Source organism: Pelophylax lessonae (assembly GCF_965119305.1).
Source record: "Pelophylax lessonae genome assembly, chromosome: 1".
Taxonomy (NCBI): Eukaryota; Metazoa; Chordata; class Amphibia; order Anura; family Ranidae; genus Pelophylax; species Pelophylax lessonae.
Genome location: NC_138768.1, coordinates 209,702,719 through 209,729,148, shown reverse-complemented (window position 1 = coordinate 209,729,148; position 26,430 = coordinate 209,702,719). Strand labels below are relative to the sequence as shown.

General features: G+C 42.2%; 1 protein-coding gene across 3 annotated transcripts in view; it reads right to left on the bottom strand.

The window, feature by feature from the left end:
- The window catches only part of LZTR1 (leucine zipper like post translational regulator 1), a 63,859-nt gene that overhangs the window by 24,897 nt on the left and 12,532 nt on the right, over positions 1 to 26,430 (bottom strand). For 2 of the 3 annotated variants that reach the window (XM_082273327.1, XM_082273329.1), the window contains exons 5-15: positions 25,397 to 25,505; positions 20,404 to 20,487; positions 19,623 to 19,680; positions 19,181 to 19,320; positions 18,242 to 18,443; positions 13,380 to 13,439; positions 6,075 to 6,185; positions 4,239 to 4,331; positions 3,266 to 3,361; positions 2,780 to 2,966; positions 873 to 1,042 (exon numbers count right to left, since the gene is read on the bottom strand). In XM_082273327.1, coding sequence (XP_082129453.1) covers positions 873 to 1,042; positions 2,780 to 2,966; positions 3,266 to 3,361; positions 4,239 to 4,331; positions 6,075 to 6,185; positions 13,380 to 13,439; positions 18,242 to 18,443; positions 19,181 to 19,320; positions 19,623 to 19,680; positions 20,404 to 20,487; positions 25,397 to 25,505 — 1,310 coding nt within the window. The remainder of the gene's footprint in view (positions 1 to 872; positions 1,043 to 2,779; positions 2,967 to 3,265; positions 3,362 to 4,238; positions 4,332 to 6,074; positions 6,186 to 13,379; positions 13,440 to 18,241; positions 18,444 to 19,180; positions 19,321 to 19,622; positions 19,681 to 20,403; positions 20,488 to 25,396; positions 25,506 to 26,430) is intronic. The other variant, XM_082273328.1, reaches the window with a different exon arrangement.

The window sequence follows — 26,430 nt, the reverse complement described above, 5'->3', positions numbered from 1 at the left end:
AACTGTTTAAAAAAAACAAAAACAAACAATCCATCAAAAAAAAAACAAAAAAAAAAAAAAACAAACAATCCTTTTTGGACCCGACAACTCTTTAGAACAGTGTTAGGCCTCATGTACACTGCAACTTGTAAACGCACGTTTTTGAGCAGTTGGGCGTTTTTTTCAGAAGCCCCTGAACCCTCCTCTAGGTTATCTTATCTGTCCATGTACACGGGGTCGTTTACAGTCATTTAGAGGCAGTTGAGTTCAGTGTCGTTTTTTGGAAAGCAATTATTTGCGTTCAGGATGTTCAGAACGTGAACCGAACGCGATCACTCGCGTTTAGCGCTCGCGTTTTTCCATTTTAAAGGGGAATGATTTTTTGACCTCTAGAAACGGTTCTGAGCGCAAACCTCGCTAAATGCGGCTGCAAACGTGACACAACATTAAATTCCAGCGTTCAAGGGACTTTTTAAAACGTCCCGTGTACATGTAGCCTTACTGATAAGTGGGTGCCTGGTGTGGAACCCACTTATGTCTTTACGGAAATAAACTGTTTTTTTTTTTCTAATATGAAATGGGTACTGATTCAATAGTCAGGAAACAAGAACTTATTTATCATTAGTAAAGTTAAATATTTTTATTAAGCTTTTTGTTTTTTCAATAGTTTGATTAGAAATCGTTTTGAATAGACGACCTAGAACTAACGAAGATTGGATGCCACCACAGTTCTACACGCAATGTGGACAGAGAAGATTATGTTTTTCTACCCTATAAGTAGACCAGAACAAATGCAGTACAAAAGAACAACACACGCTATACAAGACAACACAACACACCTGCTTCTTCCCATGCTGTGGAAAGTTAAAACCTTGAGTTGTAAGAATTTGTACCTTTAACTGGTCCAGCTGCAGCTTGTTAGCATTTTCACACACTATAAGGACGTTCTGAAGGTCTACAGATGCTTCAATATATTGCACACATAGCTGCTCCAGCCTTGACAACTTAAAGTGTAAAGCTAATTTGTATACATCCATGATGAGGAGAACATCCTCAACGTGACCTAGTCGGTGAGAATGAAAGGAATAAAAAAGTAATGCCTGCCACTAGTCACGAAGCATTCAATAATACACATACGGCACAAAGCAGAAGAGGTCCAATTATATTGAATAAACACATTAAACTTGCATTTACAAAAATGTGTGAATATGCAGCTGATAAAACTACAGTATGATACAGCACACATAGCAGCCGGAATACTTATACTAATATATTTTGTTTGGGCCAGCTTAAAGTTCAGCTTTAAGACCAACTAATAATTAACTGTCATGAGCACATTTCTCTGTGTTCTTGCCTCTCTAGAAAGACCAAAAATAAATAAAAAGGGCTGGTTACTAACGCATAGTACACATTACGTTTTTTTTTTTCGTTCAACTCAATGGATAAAAACGAAAACAAAAAATGTCAGTCGGAGCCGCTGTACTAAACTATCTGATGTTAGTACAGTGATCTCCCTCACTGAGCTGTTGTTTTCCGACAGGGTGACAGCCCCCCTGACAGAACACTCTGATCAGCCCTCTCAGGTATTGGCTGAGAGGGCTAATCGGTACCCGATCGGCTGCTGGTTTTCCAGCTTCTGTCGGACTGACTGATACACACGGCCCGAATGTCAGCCGGTTTTTATTGAGCAGGCAGATGTCCCCTGACATTCAGCCCATGTGTACGGGGCATAAGAGGGTGGTAATCTAGAAAGGAAAAAGTTGGATTTACATCTTGTTAACTGAGCTCATGTTCTGCCTCGCAGTGATAAGAGCAGCAAACATCCTGATACACAGCTGTTACAAGAAAGGCATGCATAGATGGTGATTTCAAAAAGACTGATTGATTATCATCACATCAATGGGTAACAGCAGACAGTATTAGACCATTCTAAGGGGTAAATCCGATTAGCTGCCTTGAATTTCTTGTCTGTTTAAAAATGTTTACTCTGAAGAAAAGGCCAGCACTGTGTGTGTCTGTTTACTCTTTTTCCACCACAAGCATTAAAAAGGGGTGCTATGGCTATACAGATAATAAAATGACTGTTCTAAAATTGAATTATCTCCTGGTTGGAACATCTGAGAAATATTTTATACTCTTGTCCAGCTTATAGACCCGTTAATGAGCAGATATCACTACAGATGCAGAATTAGACAGAACATTAGATATGTTTATATACTCAAACGGATATTTTTTGTTTTTTTTTAGAACATTCCAAGGTTTAAGACAGTAAAGTCAGGTACACACGGGCCAAATGCCGGTTCAAAATCTATGTCGGTCTGTCCGACAGAAGCAGGCCATGTGGCCAGCTTGTCGGACATGCATGATGGAAAACCAGCATCCTACTGACTTCCAATTAGCGCTCCCAGCCAATGGCAGAGAGCGCTGATTGGAGTGTTCTGGTGGGGGGGGGGTTGTGTCAGAACACAACAGCTTAGCGGGGGAGATCAGTGAACTAACCTTGCATGATTAGTACAGCGGCTCCGACCGCGGGGTTGAACGAAAAAAAACGAATAGTGTGTACCCGGCATAACAGTATCCAAAGAAAATTACAATTTAATCAAGACTAATGTTATTAAATTGGTTGGTGTCAGCCCTAAGTTAAATCCCCAATCAAAAGAGCCAGGACAGTAATCAACAGACTTCCCATGAGAAAAGAAAAAAAAAAAGAAGGAAAAAAAAAAGGGTGAAAAAAGGTCTTCCTGAAACTCTTTGAAGCAAACTCGGCTACATCCTGTGCCCAGTTTGCAGCCCTACTGACCTTTCCGTGGATACTTTATCTTGTCCGTATACAGGAACTGCATGAGCAGTTCAAATGGCCGTGCTTCAGCATCTCTGATGACAACTTCCAGCATGGGCAGAGATCGCAACAATTTTGCATTGCCACATACATTTTCCTGCTTTTGTTGTGCACTTTGACATTCTTCCTCAGAATCTGGTTTTAATTTCTAGTTGAACAAAAGACAAGAAGAGTATTGTGTATATCAACGCTACAACATACAAAAATCTAACAAATATGACAGAGCAGCCAGTGGCTGATAGGTTCATATTGTCACCTTACTTCCTCTTAGTATAGCCACACCAGTGTGTCTATTTTAAAAAGTAACATATCAGTAAACTATTTCAGGACCAAAGCACTTTGTTTTGGAAAGGTCTTTCACTTTTTAGGACCTTTTGACTTTTCTGGTTCGTCTTGGCGAAAAAAAAAAAAAAAAAAAAAAAAAAAAAAGGTATTGTGAATACGTACATGTCTCTGATGCTCTCTTGCCTGGGTAATCTTTTTTCTTAGCCATTTACATCGAGCAGTCACAATAGCTGTGTGTCCTCTCACTTTCTCCTCTTTCTGGTGACAATAAAAAATATAAAAAACGGAAGAACATTAACGCACAGTCTAAAATTTCACTCCAGGAGATGATTCCGAGCTTTAAACATAAGCTTCCCTGCATATACCATAGATCTGGTTAGCGATTGCTACACGTTTAAGGTGTTCAGAATAAAATGCATACATCAGTATGTTACATGTGATTGCTTGGTTAACCCGTGACCTTTATGGCTTGATAAAGTTCTTATTTAATAGAGTAATAATGTGCTCCACATACATAAAACCCAAGTGCATCACTCCCTGTCTCCAAAGAAGCCAAAAATGAAATACTGCTGTTACAGACTTGCATATTAAGGCCAATTTACAAAGGAAGGAAATTAACGATTTTAGGCTGTGGTAGGAACTGAAGCACCCAGTGCAAAATAATAGACATAAGCTCCCAGGATATGGTGCCCACATACCAAGTCAAGCTCAGGACCACAGTACCAAACACTAAAATTACAATGCTGCCAACAACTAGACTACAGGAGTAATAAAGACAAAATTGTATAGGGCTGTGGGGCTATTTTTGTTCTTCATAATAAAACTACAGGTACATTCTGACATATAGTAATGGACAACCAGTGCCCAAGATCTGCATTTAGAGTACAGGAAACAGCATGGTGGGAAACCGAGCATGATAATACCAATTTGCCAATCCTCAACTTTCCCAGTACACCTTACAGCATGGGTGTTCAACCTGTTGCCCACCACTGCAGAACTACAAATCCCATGAGGCATTGCAAGGCTGACAGTTATAAGCCTGACTACCAAAAGCAGAGGGATGATAGGACTTGAGGTTCTGCAACAGCTGGGGGGGCCACAGGTTGAGCAACCATGCCTTACAGCTACAACTTACTTCTCCTAAAACAAATTCCACGTCACAGAATTGTTGGTTCTCAAACAGCCTTCCATAGTCCTCATGTAAAGTGCACTTGGGGTAACAGGAAAACTGCAAAACAAGAAAAAATATTGTACCAATTATTTATGCCTTGTGCGCAGTAGGTCCTAGAGAGCGCTTTTTTGAAACAATACCCATTTACAAGACGGTTCGAAAATATATCCCATACAGTATCTCACAAAAGTGAGTACACCCTTCACATTTTTGTAAATATTTTATTATATCTTTTCATGTGACAACACTGAAGAAATAACACTTTGTTACAATGTAAAGTAGTGAGTGTACAGCTTGTATAATAGTGTCAATTTGCTGCCCCCTCAAAATAACTCAACACATAGCCATTAATCTCTAAACCGCTGGCATCAAAAGTGAGCACACCCCTAAGATAAAATGTCCAAATTGAGCCCAAAATGTCAATATTGTGTGGCCACCTTAAATGGAAGGCGTTATTTTTCAGCACTGCCTTAACCCTCTTGGGTTTGGAGTTCACCAGAGCTTCACAGGTTGCTACTGGAGTCCTCTTCCACTAATCCATGACGACATCACAGAGCTTTTGGATGTTCGAGACCTTGCACTCCTCCACCTTCCATTTGAGGATGCCCCAAGATGCTCAATAGGGTTTAGGTCTAGACATATGCTTGGCCAGTCTATCACCTTTACCCTCAGCTTCTTTAGCAAGGCAGTGGTCATCTTGGAGATGTGTTTGGGGTCGTTATGTTCTTATACTGCCCTGCAGCTCAGTCTCCAACAGGAAAGGGATCATGCTCTGATTCAGTATGTCACAGTACATGTTGGCATTCATGGTTCCCTCGATGAACTGTAGCTCCGTAGTGCCGGCAGCACTCATGCAGCCCCAGACCATGACACTCCGACCACCATGCTTGACTGTAGGCAAGACACACTTGTCTTTGTACTCCTCACCTGGTTGCCCTCACACACGCTTGACACCATCTGAACCAAATAAGTTTATCTTGGTCTCATCAGACCACAGGACGTGGTTCCAGTAATCCATGTCCTTAGGCTTCTTGTCTTCAGGAAACTGTTTGCAGGCTGTCTTATGCATCATCTTTAGAAGAGGCTTCCTTCTGGGATGACAGCCATGCAGACCATTTGCTGCAGTGTGTGGCGTATGGTCTGAGCACTGACAGGCAGACCCCCTCACCCCTTTAACCTCTGCAGCAATGCTGGCAGCACTCATACATGTATTTCCCAAAGACAACCTCTGGATAGAACGCTGAGCACGTGCACCTGAGACCTTGTAACACTAACGAGTCACATGACATCGGGGAGGCAAAATGGCTAATTGGGCCCATTTGGACATTTTCACTTAGGGGTGTACTCACTTTTGTTGCCAGCGGTTTAGAGATGAATGACTGTGTGTTGAGTTATTTTGAGGGGACAGCAAATTTACACTGCTATACAAGCTGTACACTCACTACTTTACATTGTAGCAAAGTGTCATTTCTTCAGTGTTGTCACATGAAAAGATAATAAAACATTTACAAAAATAAGGAGGGGTGTACTCACTTCTGTGAGATACTGTATATAAATCAGATTCACTAAGGTTATATTCCAAGAATGTGCAATCGGGGTTTTGCAAAACTTTGATATCTACCATTAGTAGGTATCCTCTGAAGTAAAAAGGAAGATTCTTTATGAACAATTCTATAAAAACTATCTGCACCAGTTAATAGTACTAAAAAACACAAGTGAATCAAGGAGGCAAGCTCGCAGAATAGTAACCTTTTTAGTTCACATTTGAGGGTAGAAAAATACAGTAATCTATTTTCTTACCTGAAAGCGATACATCTCTCCGCTTCTGACATTATTATCCACAGTCCCGCCAAAGATATACATGGCATCTGCAATCACGGCTGCAGCATGAAACAAACGGCCACTGGGCAACTATAATACAAACAATGAGTAACCATCATAAAAGTAATGCATGCAGTAAAGCCTACAGAGAAGAGGAACTATTCCTGTACAAAGGGAAACTGTATTTGTACTGTAGTTTACTTTATCTATCACACTAAGGTCTCTTTCACATGAGTCTGTCGGATGGATTCCGTTTTTCTCAGCGGGGGATCAATCCGCCGATCCCCCTGCTGAGCAGGAGGACGACAGCTGTTCTCCGTGCTGTGTGCGGAGACACAGCTGTCAGGTCCCCATGCATCTCTATGGGGGAATCGGATGGGAACGGACCGTCTGTCCGTTCTCATCCGATCTTATCCAATCCGCTGGACGGATGGAAAATAGGGTTTCCACCCATCCAGATTTGACGGATTGGATGTCAGCGGACATGTCTCCGCTGACATCCGATGCCCCATAGAGATGCATGGGGGGGACCGTTCAGATCCACCAAAAAAACTGACAGGCGGATCTGAACAGTCCGCCTGTGTGAAAGGGGCCTAAAGGTTAGGAGATATAGATCTATATCTATCTATATACACACACAGCGCTAAAATAACTATTGAACGGCTCACCATTTTTCTAGGAAAATAGATTTCTAAAAGGTGCTATTGACATAAAAATTTTCACTGCATGTCGGTAACAGCCCATGCAATCCATACATACAAAGAAACCAAAACAAATAAGTTCAGATATTAAGTTGTGTGTGATAAAATGAAATGACGCAGGGCAAATGTATTAAACACGCTAACTGAAATTTAATACATCATACAAAATCCTTTGTTGGTAATGACAGCTTCAAGACGCCTTCTGTATGGAAAAACTAGTCGCATGCATAAACAGTCTTCAAAACCTTGAAGGTTCTGTGGGCCTCTTCTATAAATGCTCATCCTTAGTTCTTTCAATAGATTTTCTATTGACTTCAAAAGTCAGGTGATTGGCACGGCCATTCTAGCAGCTTTATTTTTTCTTTCTTTCTTTGAAACCAATTAGTAGTTTCCTTGGCTTTGTGTTTGGGATCATTGTCTTGCTGAAATGTTCACCCAAGTTTCATCATCATCTTGGTAGATGGCAGCAGATTTTTATCAAGAAAGTCTTGGTACCTTTTTCCCATTCATCCTTCCTTCAATGATATGAAGTTTGCCAGTACCGTAAGCTAAAAAACAGCCCCACACATTGATGCTACCCCCTCCAAACTTCACTGTTGGTATGGGGGTGTTTTTGGGGTGATGTGCAGTGCCATTTGACCTCCACACATTGGTGTGTATTATGGCAGAGAGTTCAATTTTGGTCTCTTCGAGCCAAACTATGTTCTCCCAGTGTTTTACAGGCCTGTCTAAATGTTGAGCCGCAAACTTAAAACGAGCTTCATCATGCATTTTTCTTCAGGAATAGAGTCTTGGGTGGTAAGTGTGCAAACAGGCCATTGCGGCTGAGTGCATTTATATTTGTTTTGTTTGTTGAAACAATTGTACCCGATTCCAGGTCTTTCTAAGAGCCGGTTCACACTGATGCGGCGATCGCATGTAATGTCGGACGCACTGCTCCTTCATTACATGCGATTGGCTGTGCGGTGCGAGTTTAGCCATACACTTTGTATGGCTAAATTCGCACCGCACCAAAGACGCACAGGACCCTTTTTTCCAGCCGCATCAGGATCAGATCGCACAGCGGTTCACACTTGTGCGATCCGATCCTGTGCGAACTGCAAGATCGCACTGCGATATGCGATCAAACTGGGGGTGTCGTTAAGATTACATTGACACCCCCAGCGTATCGCATATGGCAGTGTGAACTGCCAGGGGTGCGTTTGCGATGCGGGAAAAGGCTGCGAATTCGCAGCCTTCCCGCATCGCACAAGTGTGAACCGGGGCTAAAGCTCTCCACAAGTGGTTCTTGGCTCTTCGACAACTCTTCTGATAATTCTTTTCACTCCTCTGAAAGAAATCTTGGGAGGAGCATGTGGCCGGTTTATGGTGAAATTATGTTCTTTCCACTTCCGGATTATGGCTAACTGGAAAATTCTGAAGTTTTGAAATCCTTCTGTAACCAATGCCATCAATATATTTTGCAACAATAAAAGTTGTGAAGGTCTTGAGAGAGTGCTTTGCTTTTACCCATCAAGATTTGTTTCTTGTGTGACACCTTGTTAAGGAGACACCTTTTATAGGCCATCAGTTGAGACTGAACCAGCTGATTACATTTGCACTGACAAGGGGGAGGATTGCTTTCTAATTACGGACAGATTTCAGCTGCTGTCTTGGCATGCCTTTTGCGCCTCCCTTTCTTTATGTGTTCAATACTTTTTCCCTTTGTCATTCCATTTTAGTACACAACTTATGTTCTGAACTTTGTTTTGGTTTCTTTGTACACACACACACACACACACACACACACACACACACACACACACACACACACACACACACACACACACACACACTCTGTGAGTATAGAAACAAACCCTTTAAAGTAATCACATTTTGTTGCTTTACATCATCAAATGAAGACAGACACAGTTGTTTTATCCAGCTGTATTTGCTCTATATAACAACCAAGTGAAATATATAACACCAACATGTCAAAAAAAAAAAAAAAAAAAAAAAAAAAAAAAAAAAAACTTAGAATCACCCCCTTGTGTCAGTATTTTGTTGAACCACCTTTTGCTTTGATTACAGCCTTTATTCTGTAGGGATATGTCTCTACTATCTTTGCAATATCTGCCCACTCTTCTTTGCATAACTGCTCACATTAATTTAGGTCAATTTGATGGTTACAGTTTGTGGACTGCAATCTTCAATGTGGTTTAAGTCTGGGCTCTGACTAGGCCATGTAAAGGACAATAACCTTTTTCTCCTTCAACCACTGTGTTGTCATTTTTGTTGTGTGCTTTGGGTTATTGCCATGTTGGAAGGTAAACCTTTTTCCCCATTGACAGCTTTCTGGCAGAGGGCAGCAGATTTTTCTCAAGTATTTTGCCCCATCCAATTTTCCTTCTATCCTGACAAGTAGGGATCGACCAATATAGTTTTTTTCAGGGTGGGTACCAATTTTCTGGTCACCCTTCAGGCCGATATTAGATGCAGATATTCTGTACATTTAAAGTTTTGAAAAATCAACACAATTTGACACAAATCTGGTACTGAACATGTTAATATTTATTTAAATTTTTAACATTAAGGGCTCGTTCTTCACACCTTACCTGCATGAAAACTGATGGGAAAACCACACAGATTTCACTTGCAGAGATATCAGTTTCACATCAGTTTTTGCGCAATTCAGGTCTGTTTTCATGCACAATGACACGACACATCAGTTTTCCAATGAACGTAAGTAATGTGCCCTATATTCACACCGATGTTGAGGTCATATATTTTTTAACTGTGCAGAAAACTGCATACAAGGTGATGACGATGACACATTGCACATTCCTGTGCAGAAAAAAAATCTGCATGTTGTGGTGTGAACAGGGCACAAAGAAGAAGAGTAAAGAGAACCATTTTTTTTTTTTTTTGTGGACTTGAAAAACGTATGCAGCAAAACTGACATCTCTGTCTATACCATGGTGTGACTGAACGAACGAGGCCTAGAAGTAGACAACTGTGAAAAATAACTAAAGGCTTCACAAAACACAGAAAAATGGCATAAACTGCTGCAGTAGTGCACTCACTGCAATGACAACATTTTAATCACTACTGCAGTGCAAAAGCTAGACAGTGGACACTACACTTACTTCAATACTCCCAGTTAAGTAGAACAATATTATAGTGCAGAAAGCATAACCTTTCAGAATGTTCACCTGTTAAACGGCTTCTGTTTTTTTTTCATAAATTGCTGCCACTTCACTAAAAACACGCTCACTGGGTACCGAGGAAGGAGGAGCAGAGAGGTATCTTCTAGCACAAGAGGCAAGTCTTTTGTAGGGTGCCTCATTTTCTTTCCACCACTGAAGTGGATCCCCACTTCTTCTGTTAAATACTGGTTCCTTCAAATAGAGATGAAGTTCATCATCCAGGCTGAAAATTGCAGATTCAGAAGTATCCTCCACATGAGGCCGCAATAAAACATGGAACATGGCATCAATTCGACCACAATGGAGAATATTTTCTTCTGTCCATTGTCTTTTTGGACATTTGTTTTTGCAGCATCCTGCTCTTCCAGATTAGAAACATGCTCTTCCTGACTTGACATTTCATCAGGAACCTCCTGCACCTCCTGTTGAATATCTTCTGTCAGCCATTGTTTTTCTTTGGCCAATACATCATCAGAAGAGAAAGCATGATTCTTGTATTAAGGATCCAAAAAGACATGACAGCACAACATTTTTATTCTCATCATGCTTCTCAAAATGTTTGGTGAGGCTGTCCCTCATGACCTGCCTACATGTTTTAATGCCACGTGTGTTGGGTACTTCAAGCGGAGTTCCGGCCACAGAATCTTTTTTTTTTTTTAAATATCTCCCAAACAGTGATCCACCGCCCTTCATACATAAGCTAATCCAGTTTTATACAGTTTAATAACAGTTAGGCAATCATAAAATCTTACTTTATATAATGTTTGCAGAGCGCCGCCATCTTTGTCCGGGTCAGCCGAGGCCGCAGTAGGGAAATGTCTGCCCTGCTTCCTGGTTTGAGAGGGAGGAGGCCGGTGAATGCAGCACAAAATCTCGCGCATGCCCAGTACTATGCGATCTGCATAGTAAGGGTTTCCATAGGGACAGCTGGGCTCCGCCTATCATCGCGTCATTTCCTGTTTGGAAATAACGCGATGAGAGGAGTGGCCGGCCGCCTACGTCACTGCCCACTGCATCCTGGGAGCGATGAGTAAGAGCTCCCAGGACGCATTGCGGGACAGGAAGTGACGGCGTGGGCCGCGGCCGAGGAGGGAGGAAGTGGAAGGAAAGGTGAGTATATTTTCCTCTGAAACAAGGGAAGCAAAAAAAAATAAAAAAACGGGAATATCCAATTCTTTTACAGGTGACAATAAGGAAGCGGATGACAAAAAATCTAAAGTGAAGATTTTGTGGCCGGAACTTCGCTTTCATTCTATTGAAGAAGCATCTTCAGCGCACTCACACATGGGATGACAGATGACACAGATGAGTCGTAATGACTCACCTCTAGTGTCACTTCCTCTATGGGGAGGAGGGTCTCAAAGACATTGGCTACAATGTCCCACTGATCAGCAGTAGGACAAGAATATCCTCCATATTCCCCTGAATAGATGGTAAGAGATTGCTTCTGTTTCAGCATTCTTTGCAGCATGTGAAGTTTTAAGTTCCATCGTGTTGGAACAGCATTAATCAAGTTGTTTTTGGGTAGGCCAAGGTCTTCCTGAATGCACCTCAGCTGCAGCTTGGCAAGGATTAAATGGTGGAAATGGCCTGTGCACCTCTTCAGCATGCCAATTATATAAAACAAAGCTCTCTGGCTTGACAGACCCTCATTTACCACAAGTTGCAAGGTGTATGCCAAGCAACTGAGGTCTGACACTTCAGCAAGCCTCATTCCTTTGAACATATTTGCTCCGCTGTCTCAAAGCACAAGCATCACTCCGTCTTTGTTTATTCCCGTCTTCAAGCATGCCTAGAAAAATTTCTCTAATGTACTCCACAGTCTGGCATGTCCTCCGCGGCGTGCACTGTCCGAGGCGAGGGAGGCGGCCTAAGAAGGCAGAACATGCAGACCCAGTGTACAGAGGCACGTGGCACAAAATACGCAATGACGTGTGCTCCGCGCACAGTATCGGTCATATCGGCAAGTTAAAAAAAGTGAATGTCGGCCTTCGATAATTGACCCCACCGATAATAGGTCGATCCCTACCGACAAGTGCTGCAGTCCCTGTTGGAGAGAAACTCCCCCATAAGAGGATATTACCACCTCCATGCTTTGCTGTAGAAATTGTTTTTTGGATGGTGAGCTGTATTGGATTTCTGCCAGACACATTGTTTGATGTCGAGGCCAAAAATTAAATTTTAGTCTCATCTAACCATTACACCTTTTTCCATGTGGCCTCAGAATCTTCAAGGAGCGTTTTGGGAAAGCTCAGTCATGATCGCATGTGGTCTTTCTTGAGGAGTGGCTTTTTTTTTTTTTTTTTTGCAATCCTCCCATACAAGCACAAGCAACATTTGTGGAGAATTTGTGATATTGTTGTCACAGGCACACAACGACCACTCTGTCATAAATTCCTGGCAACTGCTTCAAAGTTGCTGTAGGCCTCTTGGTCGCCTCTCTGACCAGTTTCCTCCAGGCTCTTTCCCTGATCCAGGGAGGGTCTGTGTTGTACCAAAACACCATCCACTTCTTAATAGACTTCACTGTGCTTCTAGGCATTGATAAAGCCTTTGACCTTTTTTGCACCCATCTCCTTACTTGTGCCTATCGACAACTTTATTCCAGAGATCTTTTGACAGTGAATTGCCACCCATAGTTGATTGCTTCAGTTGCACTACCAGGGATTGAAGCACTCCAGGAAAGCTCTTTTAATGCTGTTAAAAATGTCAAATAGCTGAGTAAATACAGCTGGATAAAACAAACTGTGTGTCTTCCATTTCAGGCTGCAAAGCAACAAAATGTGAGATATACATACACACACACATACATACACACATATATATATATATATATATATATATTCTCACACACACACACACAACCAATTAACTTGCCAGGCAAAAAAAAAAAAGTTCAGGAGATGAAAAAAAACTACACGGAAGATTTTTGTGATTTATGTAGGAGTATTATTGTATACTGTATGTGCCAAGGTTTAAGATCAGCTGACATCCAACACTTGTGGACCTTCTGCAAACTAGGAAAAGTAGACAGATTACATGCCAAATGCAGTAAACCAGAGAAACCAAATCACATTTCTGTTTACTGTATTCAAATCAGCAAAAAAACTAAATCGGATTGGTTATGGATTTTCTTTCAGTGCTTAAAAAAAAAAATAGTCATACTGGAAGTTATCCTTTGTGAGCCAAGACTTGCTGGCCTGGAATACTGAAACAGTGTTATGAAGGCAACCCTTTTTCTATCAAGGGATGTATGAACTGAAAATTAATTTATTTCTCCTGACATCAACAATCTGTACTTTACTATTATAAAGGTACTCTTCCCTATGCAATAAAAATGCTAAAGTGATTGTAAAGCTTTCATTTTTAAAGTAAAATAATAAGCCTGTTATACTTACCTGCTCTGCGCAATGGTTTTGCACAGAGCAGCTCTGTTCCTCCTCGTCTTGGGTCTCCATCTGCAACAGAAGGAAACCGTGAATGAATGATGCAGCCGTGTGGGCGAAGCCCCCCACGGGCACGTGGTTTTCAAATTGTGACAGCGAGTGAGGAGAAGATCCCCTGCAAGCTGTCACAGGGAGGAGGGATCGGGAGGGGAAGAGGCTGCAGATGCTGGAACATTGTTCCACCATAAAAACGGGTAGAACATGTAACATGTGCCAAAGGTGAACTTAGTCTTTAATGCATAAAATGCACAAAGGTAAAAAAAAAAAAAACCTTAGGGCTTTAAACCACTTTAAATTAAGTATCAGGTAAGAAGTACAATTATGCAATTGTGTGTGCTTCTACTTGTCTGACCATGCTATTTATGACAGCTCAAGGTTTCCAGCTAGTGATTACGAACAGCATTCATTATGATTCGCAATCAAGTGATCACCATGAAAGTCAATTGTGGTGATCACTGAGTTTTGTTTTTAACAAATCTCTCAGAGCAGTTACTGTGCCTTGCACAAAGAGATGCACAGTGGCCAGCAACAGAAGTTGTCAGGCTGCAACCTTCACTGAATTACAGTGTATATAAAAATTATGGCTGAAAAAAAAAAAAATAAATAAAAAAATGGGATTTTTGACTTACCATAAAGTTCATTTCTCTGATGTTCATTGACAGACACAGCTGGGCAGTCCCAAATGGGTATACTCCCTCTCTCTGCTATAGCCACTCAGTTTTGTTACAAGCAGTGTCAGAGAAAATACAACTCCACAGAGGGGTGGGTGCTGTGTCCGTCAATGAAAATCAGAGAAATGGATTTTATACAGCAAGTCAAAAATACAATTTTCTCTTTCGTTCATTGACGGACACGGCTCCTGATATTCTCCTGATATACTACTTTGGGATGTCCCAAAGCAGTGTTAAACATGAGGGGTGGGAAGAGCAAAAAATTCAAGGCTAAAAACAGTAGCCAACCAGACAGCAGGGGCTCAACCAAAACAACTGCAGCCCACCTGAAAAAAACAAAGAGGAACAAGTCCCCTAAACAGCAGCCTGCAAAACCTTGCGGTCAAAAGAGGCATCCGCAGATGCCAACACTTCCACTTTATAGAACATATTCAAAGTGTGCAACGACGACCAGGTGTCCGCCTTGCAAACCTGTGTCACTGATGCCTGATGTCGGAAGGCCCAAGAGGCACTGAGCGCCCAAGTAGAGTGCGCCTTGATAGGGAAAGGAAGAACCTGACCCTTGATGGAATAGGCCAGAATCACCATCTGTCTGATTCATCTGGGAATGTTCGCAGAGGAATCGGACAACCCTGTCCGAGACCCATCCGTAAGCACAAATAGTGAGTCTGACTTCCTAAAAGACTATAGCTGCCAGGTACACCCTAATTGCCCGAACCACAACTAAGGCATGCAAGGCAATTTCCTTAGGACGTTTTGGCCTGGGACACAAGGAAGGCAACACAATGTCTTCATTCAAATGGAAATCAGAGACAACCTTTGGAAGGAATGAAGGACAGGGACGAGGAGCCACCTTCGCTCTGTGAACCACTAAGTAAGGTGAATGACAGGATAACGCCACCAGTCAACACAATGTCTTCATTCCCACCTTCTGAGACAGCATAAACAAGGGAATCTCCTGAAGAATCTCAAAAGGTAAAACTTCTGGAAAACCAAAAGCATCAAATTGAGGTCCCAATGGCGTACAAAGCTGGCGAGGCCAGTCCGGGGCCACTAAGATGACCGGAATCCCTTCTGCCTCTATCCTGTGTAGAAGTCTTGGCAAAAGACTGAGAGGAGGGAAGGCATAGTTTAGAGGATACTGACCCCACGGAGCCACCAGCGGGTCTGTGGCATCGGCCAGAGGATCCCATGACCGTGCCTCGAACCTCTGCACCTTTCTGTTGAGCTGAGACGCCAACAGATCCACCTAGGAGGTGCCCCTAGGTGACAACTGATGAAAAACCTCAGGATGAAGACACAATCCCCCCTGGTCCAATGCCTGCCGACTGAGGTAATCTGCCTGCCAGTTCTCCACTCCGGGAATGTGTACATCGGAAAAGGCTGGAATGAACGTTCTGCCCACCTGAGAATGCCGACTACCTCCTCAGCTGCCAGGACACTTATTGTGCCCCCTTAGTGATTGACATAAGCCACGGCTGTATCATTGTCTGATTGAATGCACACTGGACATCCTTGGAGATGATTCGCCCAATGTTCCAGGCACAGACTGTTCGCTCGGAGCTCCAGGATATTGATCGGTAGTCTGGACTCTTCCAGGGTTTAGACCCCCTGAGCAGAATTTCTAACGAGAACACCTCCTCACCCAGACAGGCTGGCATCTGTGGTGACCACCTGTCCAATAGAAGTGGAGGAAGGATTTTCCCTGTCAGAGCCCCGGAGAATGACGCCACCAGATCAGGGACCCTTTTCCAGTGCCATCTTAAGAGCCTTATAGGCCCCTGGGCAATGCAGTGCACTGGGGCCCACTGCCTACACAATCACCCATGAGAATATACTACAAGAGAGTACAACTACCTGGAGTATATACCTTACTATATACATATTACAGGGAACACTATATACTACAAGAGTCTCTTGTAGTATATAGTGTTCCCTGTAATATGTATATAGTAAGGTATATACTTCAGCCTAGTTGAACTCTCTTGTAGTATATATTGGTTCCTTTAATATGTTGATAGACTATATACACATTACAGGGAACACTATATACTACAAGAGAGTACAACTACTACCTGGAGGATATATACCTTACTACATACATATTACAGGGACCATTATATAGTAAGGTATATCCTCCAGGTAGTTGTCTCTTGTGTCGATGAAGAGAGAGTGAAAAAAAGAAAGAAAATCAAGCAGGCTGGCAGCTGGGCTGGCTGCCTTAACTTTCACAACGGCTGCACATGAAGGGAGGAGGTGGGTGGAGCCAGTCTTCTAGGCGCGGAGAGGAGGACGAGCCGACGAGGAGGATCTTCCTCCTCCGCTGTGCATCATGGGTCTGCTCTCAGAACGTCACTGGTTGCTAGATGCCAATCGGCTGGCCTTAGCAACCAGTGTGCAGTGCAGACTCAAGTCGAGCCACCGGCGGACAACAACGGGGGGGCCCTAGACCACCAGGTAAACTAAGTAATCTGGATTCTGTCCTGTTGGGGGACAGTAATTGCCACCGTGTGTGTGGGGCCCCCGGGCAACCGCCGGGAATGCCCATTGGAAAAGACAACCCTGCCCTTTTCCACCCTGGCTCAGCTGGATTTGGTTGTCTAGAGACTGCAGAGTCTTGTCCAATTTGATCAGAATCTCCCTTTCATGAAGGCCCGAGGAGCGAAGGCGAGACCAAAGGGTAACTCCACAAACTGATAATGCTCCTCTCCCACGGCAAAGCGGAGGAAGCGCTGGTGACCGACACATATTAGAATGTGAAGGTAAGCATCCTTGATGTCGATGGAGGCAAGAAAATCCCCCTGATGCAGGGAAGCCATGACCATGCGAACAGACTCCATTCTGAACTTCTGCATCTGCACAAGCAGTTCAGCACCTTGAGGTTCAGGATTGGACACACCTTACCTTGCCTTCCTTTCTGGGGACTGTAAACAGGTTTGAGTAAAACCACTGAATATGTTCCCGAAGTCAGAACAGGGACAATAACCCCTTGAAGTAAAAGGCCTTGCACCGCCCCAAAGAGAGCCTGTAAGGCCGGGGACAGTCGCACGCTGGAAGGAAAGAACCTTTCCGAAGGGTAAGAACGAAACTTGATCTTGTAGCCAGACCGCATGACTTCGCGGGGCCCACTTGTCTTGTAACGGGGAAGTCCACGAGTTGGGAAACCAGCGAAGACGTCCCCCCACCATAGATATGGCTATCTCCTTAAAATGGGAAGATCAGTCAAGGCCTTCATAGAAGTCTGGTCCGCAGACCAGAATTTGAGCCAAAAGACACCCTGAAAGACCACTGTCGAAACAGAGAGCCGAGCCACTAGGGGAGCCGCATCCAAAGAGGCCTCACGGATAAACTGCAGCCCCTGGGCCAGCTGGTCCGCCAGCTCAGCAAAGGCAGGAGGGAGCTGTTCTCCCTGCAGGTCATGGCGTAAAAACTTAGCCCACTCAGCAAGAGTGGTGACTACTGGCTCTAGATTATCCAGCCCGTCGTCCTGTCCTGCAGTTGATTGTAGATCTCACAGGAAAAACCAGGGCGAAAAAATCTATCTAAAAGAAAAAATGTTGCCAGGACCAGAAATCCCACCAAGGATCTAGGGCCTTACTCCTGACTAGGCAGAAAAAAAACTGAGTACCTATAGCAGAGAGAGGGAGTACACCCCCTGGGACTGCCCATAGACGTAGCCACACTTTATTTCTGCCTAGTGTCCTACTCCTGTAGGAGGCAGCATAACCAAATGGTTAAGAATACCAGGAACTGTGTCCATCAATGAATGAAAGAGAAAATTGATTAACTTTGCAATAATGCAAGTTTACTGGCTAAAAAATAACAGAGAACTGCAGTTCTCCAATAAGTGAGCAGGAACCAGTAAGGATAGTTCCAAATCATGGGAACAACCATAACAGCCAATCATGATCACAGAGGTTTGTTTACAATATTGCTAAATTTAGTCAGGGTTTTTAGGCTATAATGACTCCCAGTCATGAAAGAGCTAATGGCCGCATTGCCCAATTATCCATTGAGTTTTTCTCAAAGATTTTTGTGATACAGCACATATACAGGAAAGAACATGTCAGGAAGTTTACAGACAATATAGGGCTAGTTAAAAGAGAAGAAAAAGAAAATAATACACAATGTAGAAGATCTCACCTCACTATCTGGACTGGGCTGGATCACCTCCCAGGACTGAGAGTCTACATCATAGCAGTGCAATTCATTGGGCAAAGTGTTATCTGCTGCACCCCCAAACACATACAGGTGGCGGTCAAAAGCCACCATTGTGTGTCCATAGCGTCTCTGCGGGGGTGGAGGAGAACCACGCAATAGGTGCTCAGTAGGAATACGCATCCAGCTGTACCACAAGAAATAACATGCATCAGAACAGTAAATGTTCTATCATTTGTGCAATATTAATAACATTACTATACAATAATGTGTTCGTAGTCTAGGAGCCACTACATAATGTAGGACATTGAGATCTACAGACAAAATGTATCAAGAACCAAAATGTTTTGTAGGAAATGGCTAAAACCATAATGCAGTAGGAAATGGTTAAGATCAGCTCAGTGTATTTGTTTCTGTCTGTAACCTGTTGATGAACTATAAACTTTAAATGCTAATGTCAGTCATTCACAAGCTAAAATGTTGTGGTACATTGTCCATATGTAAATTGATCATAGATCGCTTTAGGGCTCATTCTGCAGGTGGTGAGCTGTGTCATGCACACACAGCACTGTATTTCTTCAGCAAAATAGCTTTACAGCCTCTGCTGCAAAAGCAATACACTTCACTTATGATGAATGAGGTGGTTGTTCAAGCATAGTGCTGCCAGAATCTAGTGCATTTACAGCACATATAGTGACTGGAGAATTCCTTATGTATAAACACAGCAGCTCTGCCAGTCATACTTCTCAATCATAAAGTCAAAGACCCATTTGTGACTTCATAGGGCAAATAATTAGTCTAACAGTATGAAAGACATTGTTATAACCAATAGTGAACACAGGATTTACTTTTCTGGCACAAGATCCCTGTTTATATCCAGGCATTCAGTGTGTGAAATGTATTGGGAAAATATTTGATTCTCACACTTTCTCTGCAAATTCAAATTGGAACAAGTTGTTTGTGATCTTTGCCCCACTTTGCCCAGAAAAGACAAACATTTTATCCCTGCAGACAGCCACTGGGAAGTTACAGCAAGATGGTGGGATCTCTCCACTCTGCTCGATCTGCAAAACAAACACCAAGTCTTCAGTTACACTCACCAGGCATGTCACTGAGCAATCATAAGCACACTGCATCCACCCAGAGTCACACAGAGATATTGGGCTGACAATGATCTTTCATTACCAAAAGGATTAAATTACCCAGCCTCACTTAGGCAATCAGTGGTAAAGACATTAAATTAGATGGTTGCTAGACGTTCAAAGACTTTTACATAAAATTTAGTTATATTCATATATCCATTGAGGTTTGCAGCCTTTAAATCCTAAAACCAAATTTTTGTTAGTTTTTGTAAATTTTATATTACCTCCTCCCAAGTTGATGAATCCCGGTCTTGCAAACTGATTGTCCACATGTCATTTAGTCTAAATACAAGAATACAAATCAGTTAACAATAAAATGTGTGCATGATCAATGCGTAGAACCTTTACAAAGTGGGAGCAATCTGCAGAATCAATGCAAAGCAGATGGGTGTGGTGATCCTAACTGATTAATATTCATTTTTGTTTTCAAATCTCACTGCTTTATTTGTGCAGAATCTATGCTCCGTGGGTTCACTTTTTTTTTTTTTTTGAAAGTTTGAAATTTTAAATGGTATGAGGCAGAACTGAATCTCTCATCCGGTCTGTCTGATCCTGACTGGGAGATATTCCCCCAAAACCAATTCGATCATTACAGCCAAGGCTCTGCTGTGAGCTAAATCTAGCACTGCTGTCTGAAGTGCATATGCCAAACATCATTCTTATAGAAAACGGACCCCCTAGTGGGCTCTTCATAGAATACATGAAAAGTGAAAAGTCAGAAAGAGGAACAAAGAAGTTAAACTCTCAACAAAGAAACAGTGGTAAAATAAACCCTAAATCACTTCACCCAAAATGTATGTAAAGTAACACTTACACCAGAAGGTGGTATACACCAGCACAATCAAACTTGATGAAATCAGTGATGACAACCCATTTTCCTTTAATCACATATATTAAGGCCATTTATTGGACTAAAATTACAGTTTATACATGCCAGTCCTAGGTTTGTTTACTCCAATGTGCAATATTTCTATCCAAAGACAACACTGAATATATTTAGCATACCTGGCATTGCCATCATATCCAGCAAATATCCAAAGTTTATCATTGTATACTGTAGCTCCGTGTGCTGAGCGTGCCACTGGTAATCTAAAAGGAAAAGATCAGGTAAATAAATGAGGAAGCATCATAAAGAAACAAAAACAAGTCTCCATGTGTTAAAAGCAGCTAAACCAACTCAGAAACCGATAATCCGAAAAAAATCTGGCCATTCACAAAACAGTATCTAAAGTCTGCTTAGAACTTTCAAATAAATATCCTTAGCAGATGAGATGACACATCAGTGGAATGAGGACAGATGGTGAAGGGTAGGTTTGCGTGAGGAAGTTAAGTGTGGGGCTGAGTTTGTTATAAATGTACATAATGAACATATATTCATTATCTATGACATAGAGCTGCACGATTAATTATTGAGAAAAAAAAAAAAAAAAATCGCCATCTCGATTCACCACTCCCCCACGATCTAAAAATGGCATTTCCTTGATTCATACAGAGCTATTCTCTTCTCACTCATCAATATTGTTAAGGCTGCTAGATAACTATAAAACACAATATTTTACATTGTATCATTTTGTTCTTAGATCAAAGGAATGAACTTCCGTCTGGAAGGCTCGGTTCACATTTGTGCGATGCGGGAAGGCTGCGAATATGCAGCGTGATTCCGCATCGCATCCACACATCTGGCAGTTCACACTGCCATATGCGATACGCAGGGGGTGTCAATTAAATGTTAACGACACCCCCAGTTTGATCGCATATCGCAGTGCGATCGGCAAGTTCGCACAGAATTGCATACTAGCTCATTATGAAAATACTTACCTTAGGCAGGGCTTGACAAATTTGCCTGAAATCTAGGAGCCAGCTAAAAAAAGTTAGGAGCCAGTTTTTTTTATTTTTTTTTTTTATAAACTAACAACCAAGCTTTATTTAATAAAACGGATACTAAATTTACAAATAAATACGACTAGAACTCCACTCTCTTCTATAGCGCAATTGGATGGAAACAGGCTGTCTGTCTCTTTCCATCCGATGCCATCTGATCCGATCCACGGATTTTTTTTAATAATTAAAAAAAAAAAAAAGAAAAAAATGATTATTTACTTTTTTACATTTAAAAAATAAATTAATAATAACAACCACACTCCCTGTCCACTTACCTTTAAGCAAAGGTAACTGGACAGAGAGATGAAGCCTTAAACACTTCCCTCTCATTTCCTCTTTGGAAGGAGATGGGAAGGCATTGAGAACATGCATTACTCCCGGCCACCACAAGAGGGCGCCAGTTCCCCTAGCCTCTCATCTCACAGAAGAAGGCCGAAAAGCCAGGCCTCAATTTTTGGACGGCGCGGAAGTCCGTGCACTTGAGGAGAAGGTGGGTGGTGCAAAAGGGACAGGACACCTCCTGCAGGTCACCCCAGGCGCCAGGTCCCTAATTCTAGGTCGCAAATGCGACCTGGCACCCGGGTTTGTCGAGCCCTGACCTTAGGTAATACTTACCTTAGAATGAAGCCTCGCAGTGCCGACCGCTCTCCTGTCTCATGGGTGACATGTTCTGTCGCCCTTCTTCCGGGTTTGCGGCATCCGGCCATCTGATTGGCTGGAACCGCGATGACGAGCCAGTGACGTCACTGGCTGCATGCAAAGTAAATATCTCCTAAACAGTACATGTTTAGGAGATATTTACAGTACCTATAGGTAAGCCTATGATAAGGCTTACCTATAGGTACAAGTTGCAGAGGAGGGTTTACTTCCTCTTTAAAGACTTAGGCCCCTTTCACACCTGTCCGTTCTGTTTTCTGCTCAGCGGGGGATCAATCCGCCGATCCCCGCTGAGCAGGCGGATGACACCTCCGTCTCTGCTCTGAGTGCAGAGACGGAGGTGTCAGATCCCCGCTGTCCTCTATGGGGGAATGGGATAAAACCGGACGCCTGTCCATTCTCATCCGATGCGATCGGCCAGACGGATGGAAATTAGGGTTTCCATCCATGCAGATTTGACGGACAGGATCAGATCCGATGTCAGCGGACATGTCTCCGCAGACATCCGATGCCCCATAGAGATGCATGGGGCATCCTTTCAGATCCACCTGAAAAACTGACAGGTGGATCTGAACGGTCCGCATGTGTGAAAGGGGCCTAAGCCTTTTTCTGACACTTGTTGCCTACAAGTTGAAATAAGTATTTTTTGCTAGAAAATTACCCAGAACCCCCAAATACATATTTATATATTTTTTTTTTTTTTAGCAGAGACCCTAGAGAATAAAATGGCTATCATTGCAATCTTTTATGTCACACTGTATTGGCCCTGAAGTCTTTCAAACGCAGTTTTTTGGGAAAAAATACACTTTAATGAATGTTTAAAAAACTAAACAGTAAAGTTAGCCCAATCTTTTTGTATAATGTAAATGATGTTACGCCGAGAATCGTGATCTTTATTTAAAGCAAAAAAATTGTGATTCTCATTTTATTCAGAATCGTGCAGCTCTACTATGACAAATTATTTTCAAGTAAATATATTTTTAAAACTACACTTGTCAGGCTTCCGAGTTCATTAACAATTAGTCCAGCCCTGTGTATAGAACAGATTTGAGGGTATCCTAACAAATCACCAAAATTAACATAGATCTAGCCATATAAATATTAGGTTAAATGCACAAAAGGCATTATGAGATTGCCTCATATTAGGTGTACCTTGCTATTACTGGGTTGGACCCCCTTTTGCCTTCAGAACTGCCTTAATTCTTCATGGCATAGATTCAACAAGGTGTTGGAAACATTCCTCAGAGATTTTGGTCCATATTGACATGATAGCATCATGCAGTTGCTGAAGATTTGTTGGCTGCACATCCATGATGCGAACCTCCCTTTCCATCACATCCCAATGGTGCTCTATTGGATTGAGATCTGGTGAGTGTGGAAGCCATTGGAGCACAGTGAACTCGTTGTCATGTTCAAGAAACTAGTTTGAGATGATTTGAGCTTTGTGACATGATTCAATATCCTGCTGAAAGTAGCCATCAGAAGATGGGTACACTGTAGTCCTAACGGGATAGACATGGTCAGCGACAGTACTTAGGCCTATTTCTGACATGTTGTTTACAAGTTAAAATCAGTATTTTTTACTAGAAAGTTACTTAGAACCCCCAAACATTATATATATTTTTTTTAGCAAAGATTATGGAGAATAAAATAGCAGGCGGTTGTTTAAATATTTTTTTGTCACGCGGTATTTGTGCAGCGGTCTTTCAAACGCAATTTTTTTGGAAAAAATACCTCAGTGAACTTAAAGAAAATGAAACAGTAAAGTTAGCCAATTTTTATTTTGTATATTGTAAAGGATGATGTCATGCCCAGTAAATAGATACCCAACAGGTTATGGGTTAAAATTGCGCACGCTCTTGGAACGGCAACAAAATATGGTACTTAAAAATCTCCATAGACGACGCTTTAAAAAAATGTTTTAACAGTTACCAGTTTAGTTACAGAGGAGGTCCTTTGCTAGAACTATTGCTCTCGCTCTCACTTGTGTGATTTGATCACTGTTTACATTTGCAGGTGCGACTTACATATGAGTCTTCTTTGGTGCGCAAGCTCACGGGGACGCTGTAAAAAACGTTTTGGGGTTCTTAATGGCCCTGAAAAAAAAAAATCACTGATCACTTTTATTACTGTCACAAGGAATGTTAACATCCCTTGTGACAGTAATAGGCAGTGACAAGTACTCTTTAACCCCTCCAATGCATTTCAAAGTATTCAAAATTCAGAAATCTGCATTTTTGAATACTGTCAGTCTTTTTAAATCAGCGCAGTTAGCAGCCAAGTAAATCAGAAGTGGCGTTGCTTCCAGGTTACTTGATTGGAGCCCGAAACGAAGCCAAATCCGGCTTCCTTCGAAACTCTAACCAGCTGGCAGACGTGACGGCTGGTTGCTCGGGGCTGCCGGTGGGATGGGAGTGGAGGAAGGATGTCCCCTCCCGCTCGTTGGGATGACAGCCGAACAGCTGCTGATCCGCATCCGTTTTTATCACCAGAAATCTGGCCGGGGGCTCTAAAGCGGTACCGGTTTGATGCCTGTTTTTAAAGTCTTCTATTGTTCAAGTTTGGTGAGCCTGTATGAATTGTAGCTTCAGTTTTCTGTTAGCTGACAGGAGTCGCACCCAGTGTGGTCTTCTGCTACTGTAGCCCATCTGTTTCAAGGTTTGATGTGTTGTGCATTGAGAGATGGTATTCTGCATACCTTGGTTGTAACGAGTGGTTATTTGAGTTACTGTTGCCTATCATCTCATACCAGTCTGCCCATTCCTCTCTGACAACAAGGTATTTTTGTCCACACAACTGCTGCTCACTGGATATTTTCTCTTTTTCCGGCCATTCTCTGCAAAACCTAGACATGATTGTGCGTGAAAATCCCAGTAAATCAGCAGTTTTTTAAATCTTCAGACCAGCCTGTCTGGCACCAACATCCATGCCATGTTCAAAGTCACTTAAATCCCCTTTCTTCCCCATTGTGATGCTCGGTTTAAACTTCAGCAAGTAGTCTTCACCTAGATGCTTCCATGTGATTGGCTGATTCGCAATTTGTGTTGCCAAGCAATTGAACAGGTGTACCTAAATGTGGCCGGTGAGTGCATAGAGAACTACTAATTAAAATCAAATGTGTTTTTTTCAAGGCTAGCCACAGATATGAGATGGCAGAAGATCCAAAGTTTGAAAGACTTTCCATACGTAAACACAATTGTTCCAGAAACTGTGCAGACATCCTTGGGTGCCTCCTTTAGGGAACCAATTAAAATTAATAATTTTTTTGGCAGAAAATTGTTTTTTCAACTAAACAGCAGTCCGCCTGGGGGTGTCTGTGGAAGGGATAGCTCCGATTCCGCATACACTGGCTTTTACAAACATTTCCAAACAAAATCAGGAAATAAAAAGCAAAATTATGTCATAATGTGTATTCTCTACTAAGTATGACGTAAGACATTCAAAATGCAGATCTACAAACCTTCCTTCAATTTTCCATTCTGTCCAGAGACCTGTTGCAAACTTGTACTCGAACAAATCGTTCTTGTTCTTCAGATTTGAATTGGAGTAGATATCCCCAGTGTAGCCACCTAGACATACAAGTTACAAAATATGCATCAGCGCTTATGATGTTTAAGAAGCAGCTTAAAGGATAAGTTCACCTTTGGGAACATGTTACATGTTCCACCTGTTTTTAGGGTGGACCATGTTCCCAATGCTGCAGCTGCTGAGAGATCGACCCCCCCCACCCTCCCTGTGAAAGCAGTACAGGGAGAAGCCCCCCATGCTAGCAATCACTTTTGGAAAACAGCTCCGCTCACAAGGCTGCATCATTCATTCACACAGTGGTGTGTGAATGAACTACAAGCCCAGACATCCTTTGCGTCTTTCGGCTTGTAGTTCTCAATAAACTATCACGGCACTCGTTGATTCTTCCTGTCAGATTGTATCTCCTTGCCCGCATCGGATGTATGGGCACACAGATACTAGGACAGATCTGGAGGGGACCTGCATGGCGCCAGGGATCTGCTGATCACTGGTGCAATGCCAGGCTCCAAAAAAAAATAAAAATACATGCAAATGTTTTTACCTGCAATAAAATGTGCATTTATTATTTTTTTTCTAAGAAGTAAACATATCCTTTAATTACTGCAGGATAGTATTCAACTTCAGAGATCTATTTAAAAGTACAATAATTTTGGACAAAATAATGAAGGGTTAGACCCCCTGTTAGTTTTTTGCCATCTTTGTCCCCATAGAAAGATTTCCCCTTTATTTCTGTTCTGGTGGCAGATTTTCTTTCACTTTTAGTTATAACGGTAAACAGGACGAATAGAGCGGGTAAATTTACCTAAAGATGATAATAATCTGACAAGAGTTCTAATTCCTCTATACTCTGTCCAAAAATGTCTTTAGTTAAAGTTAAAAGTGGTTGTAAAGTCAGAAGATTTTTTTAAATTTATTGCATTCTATGCATTAAGATAAAAAGCCTGTGTGCAGCAACCCCCCTAATAC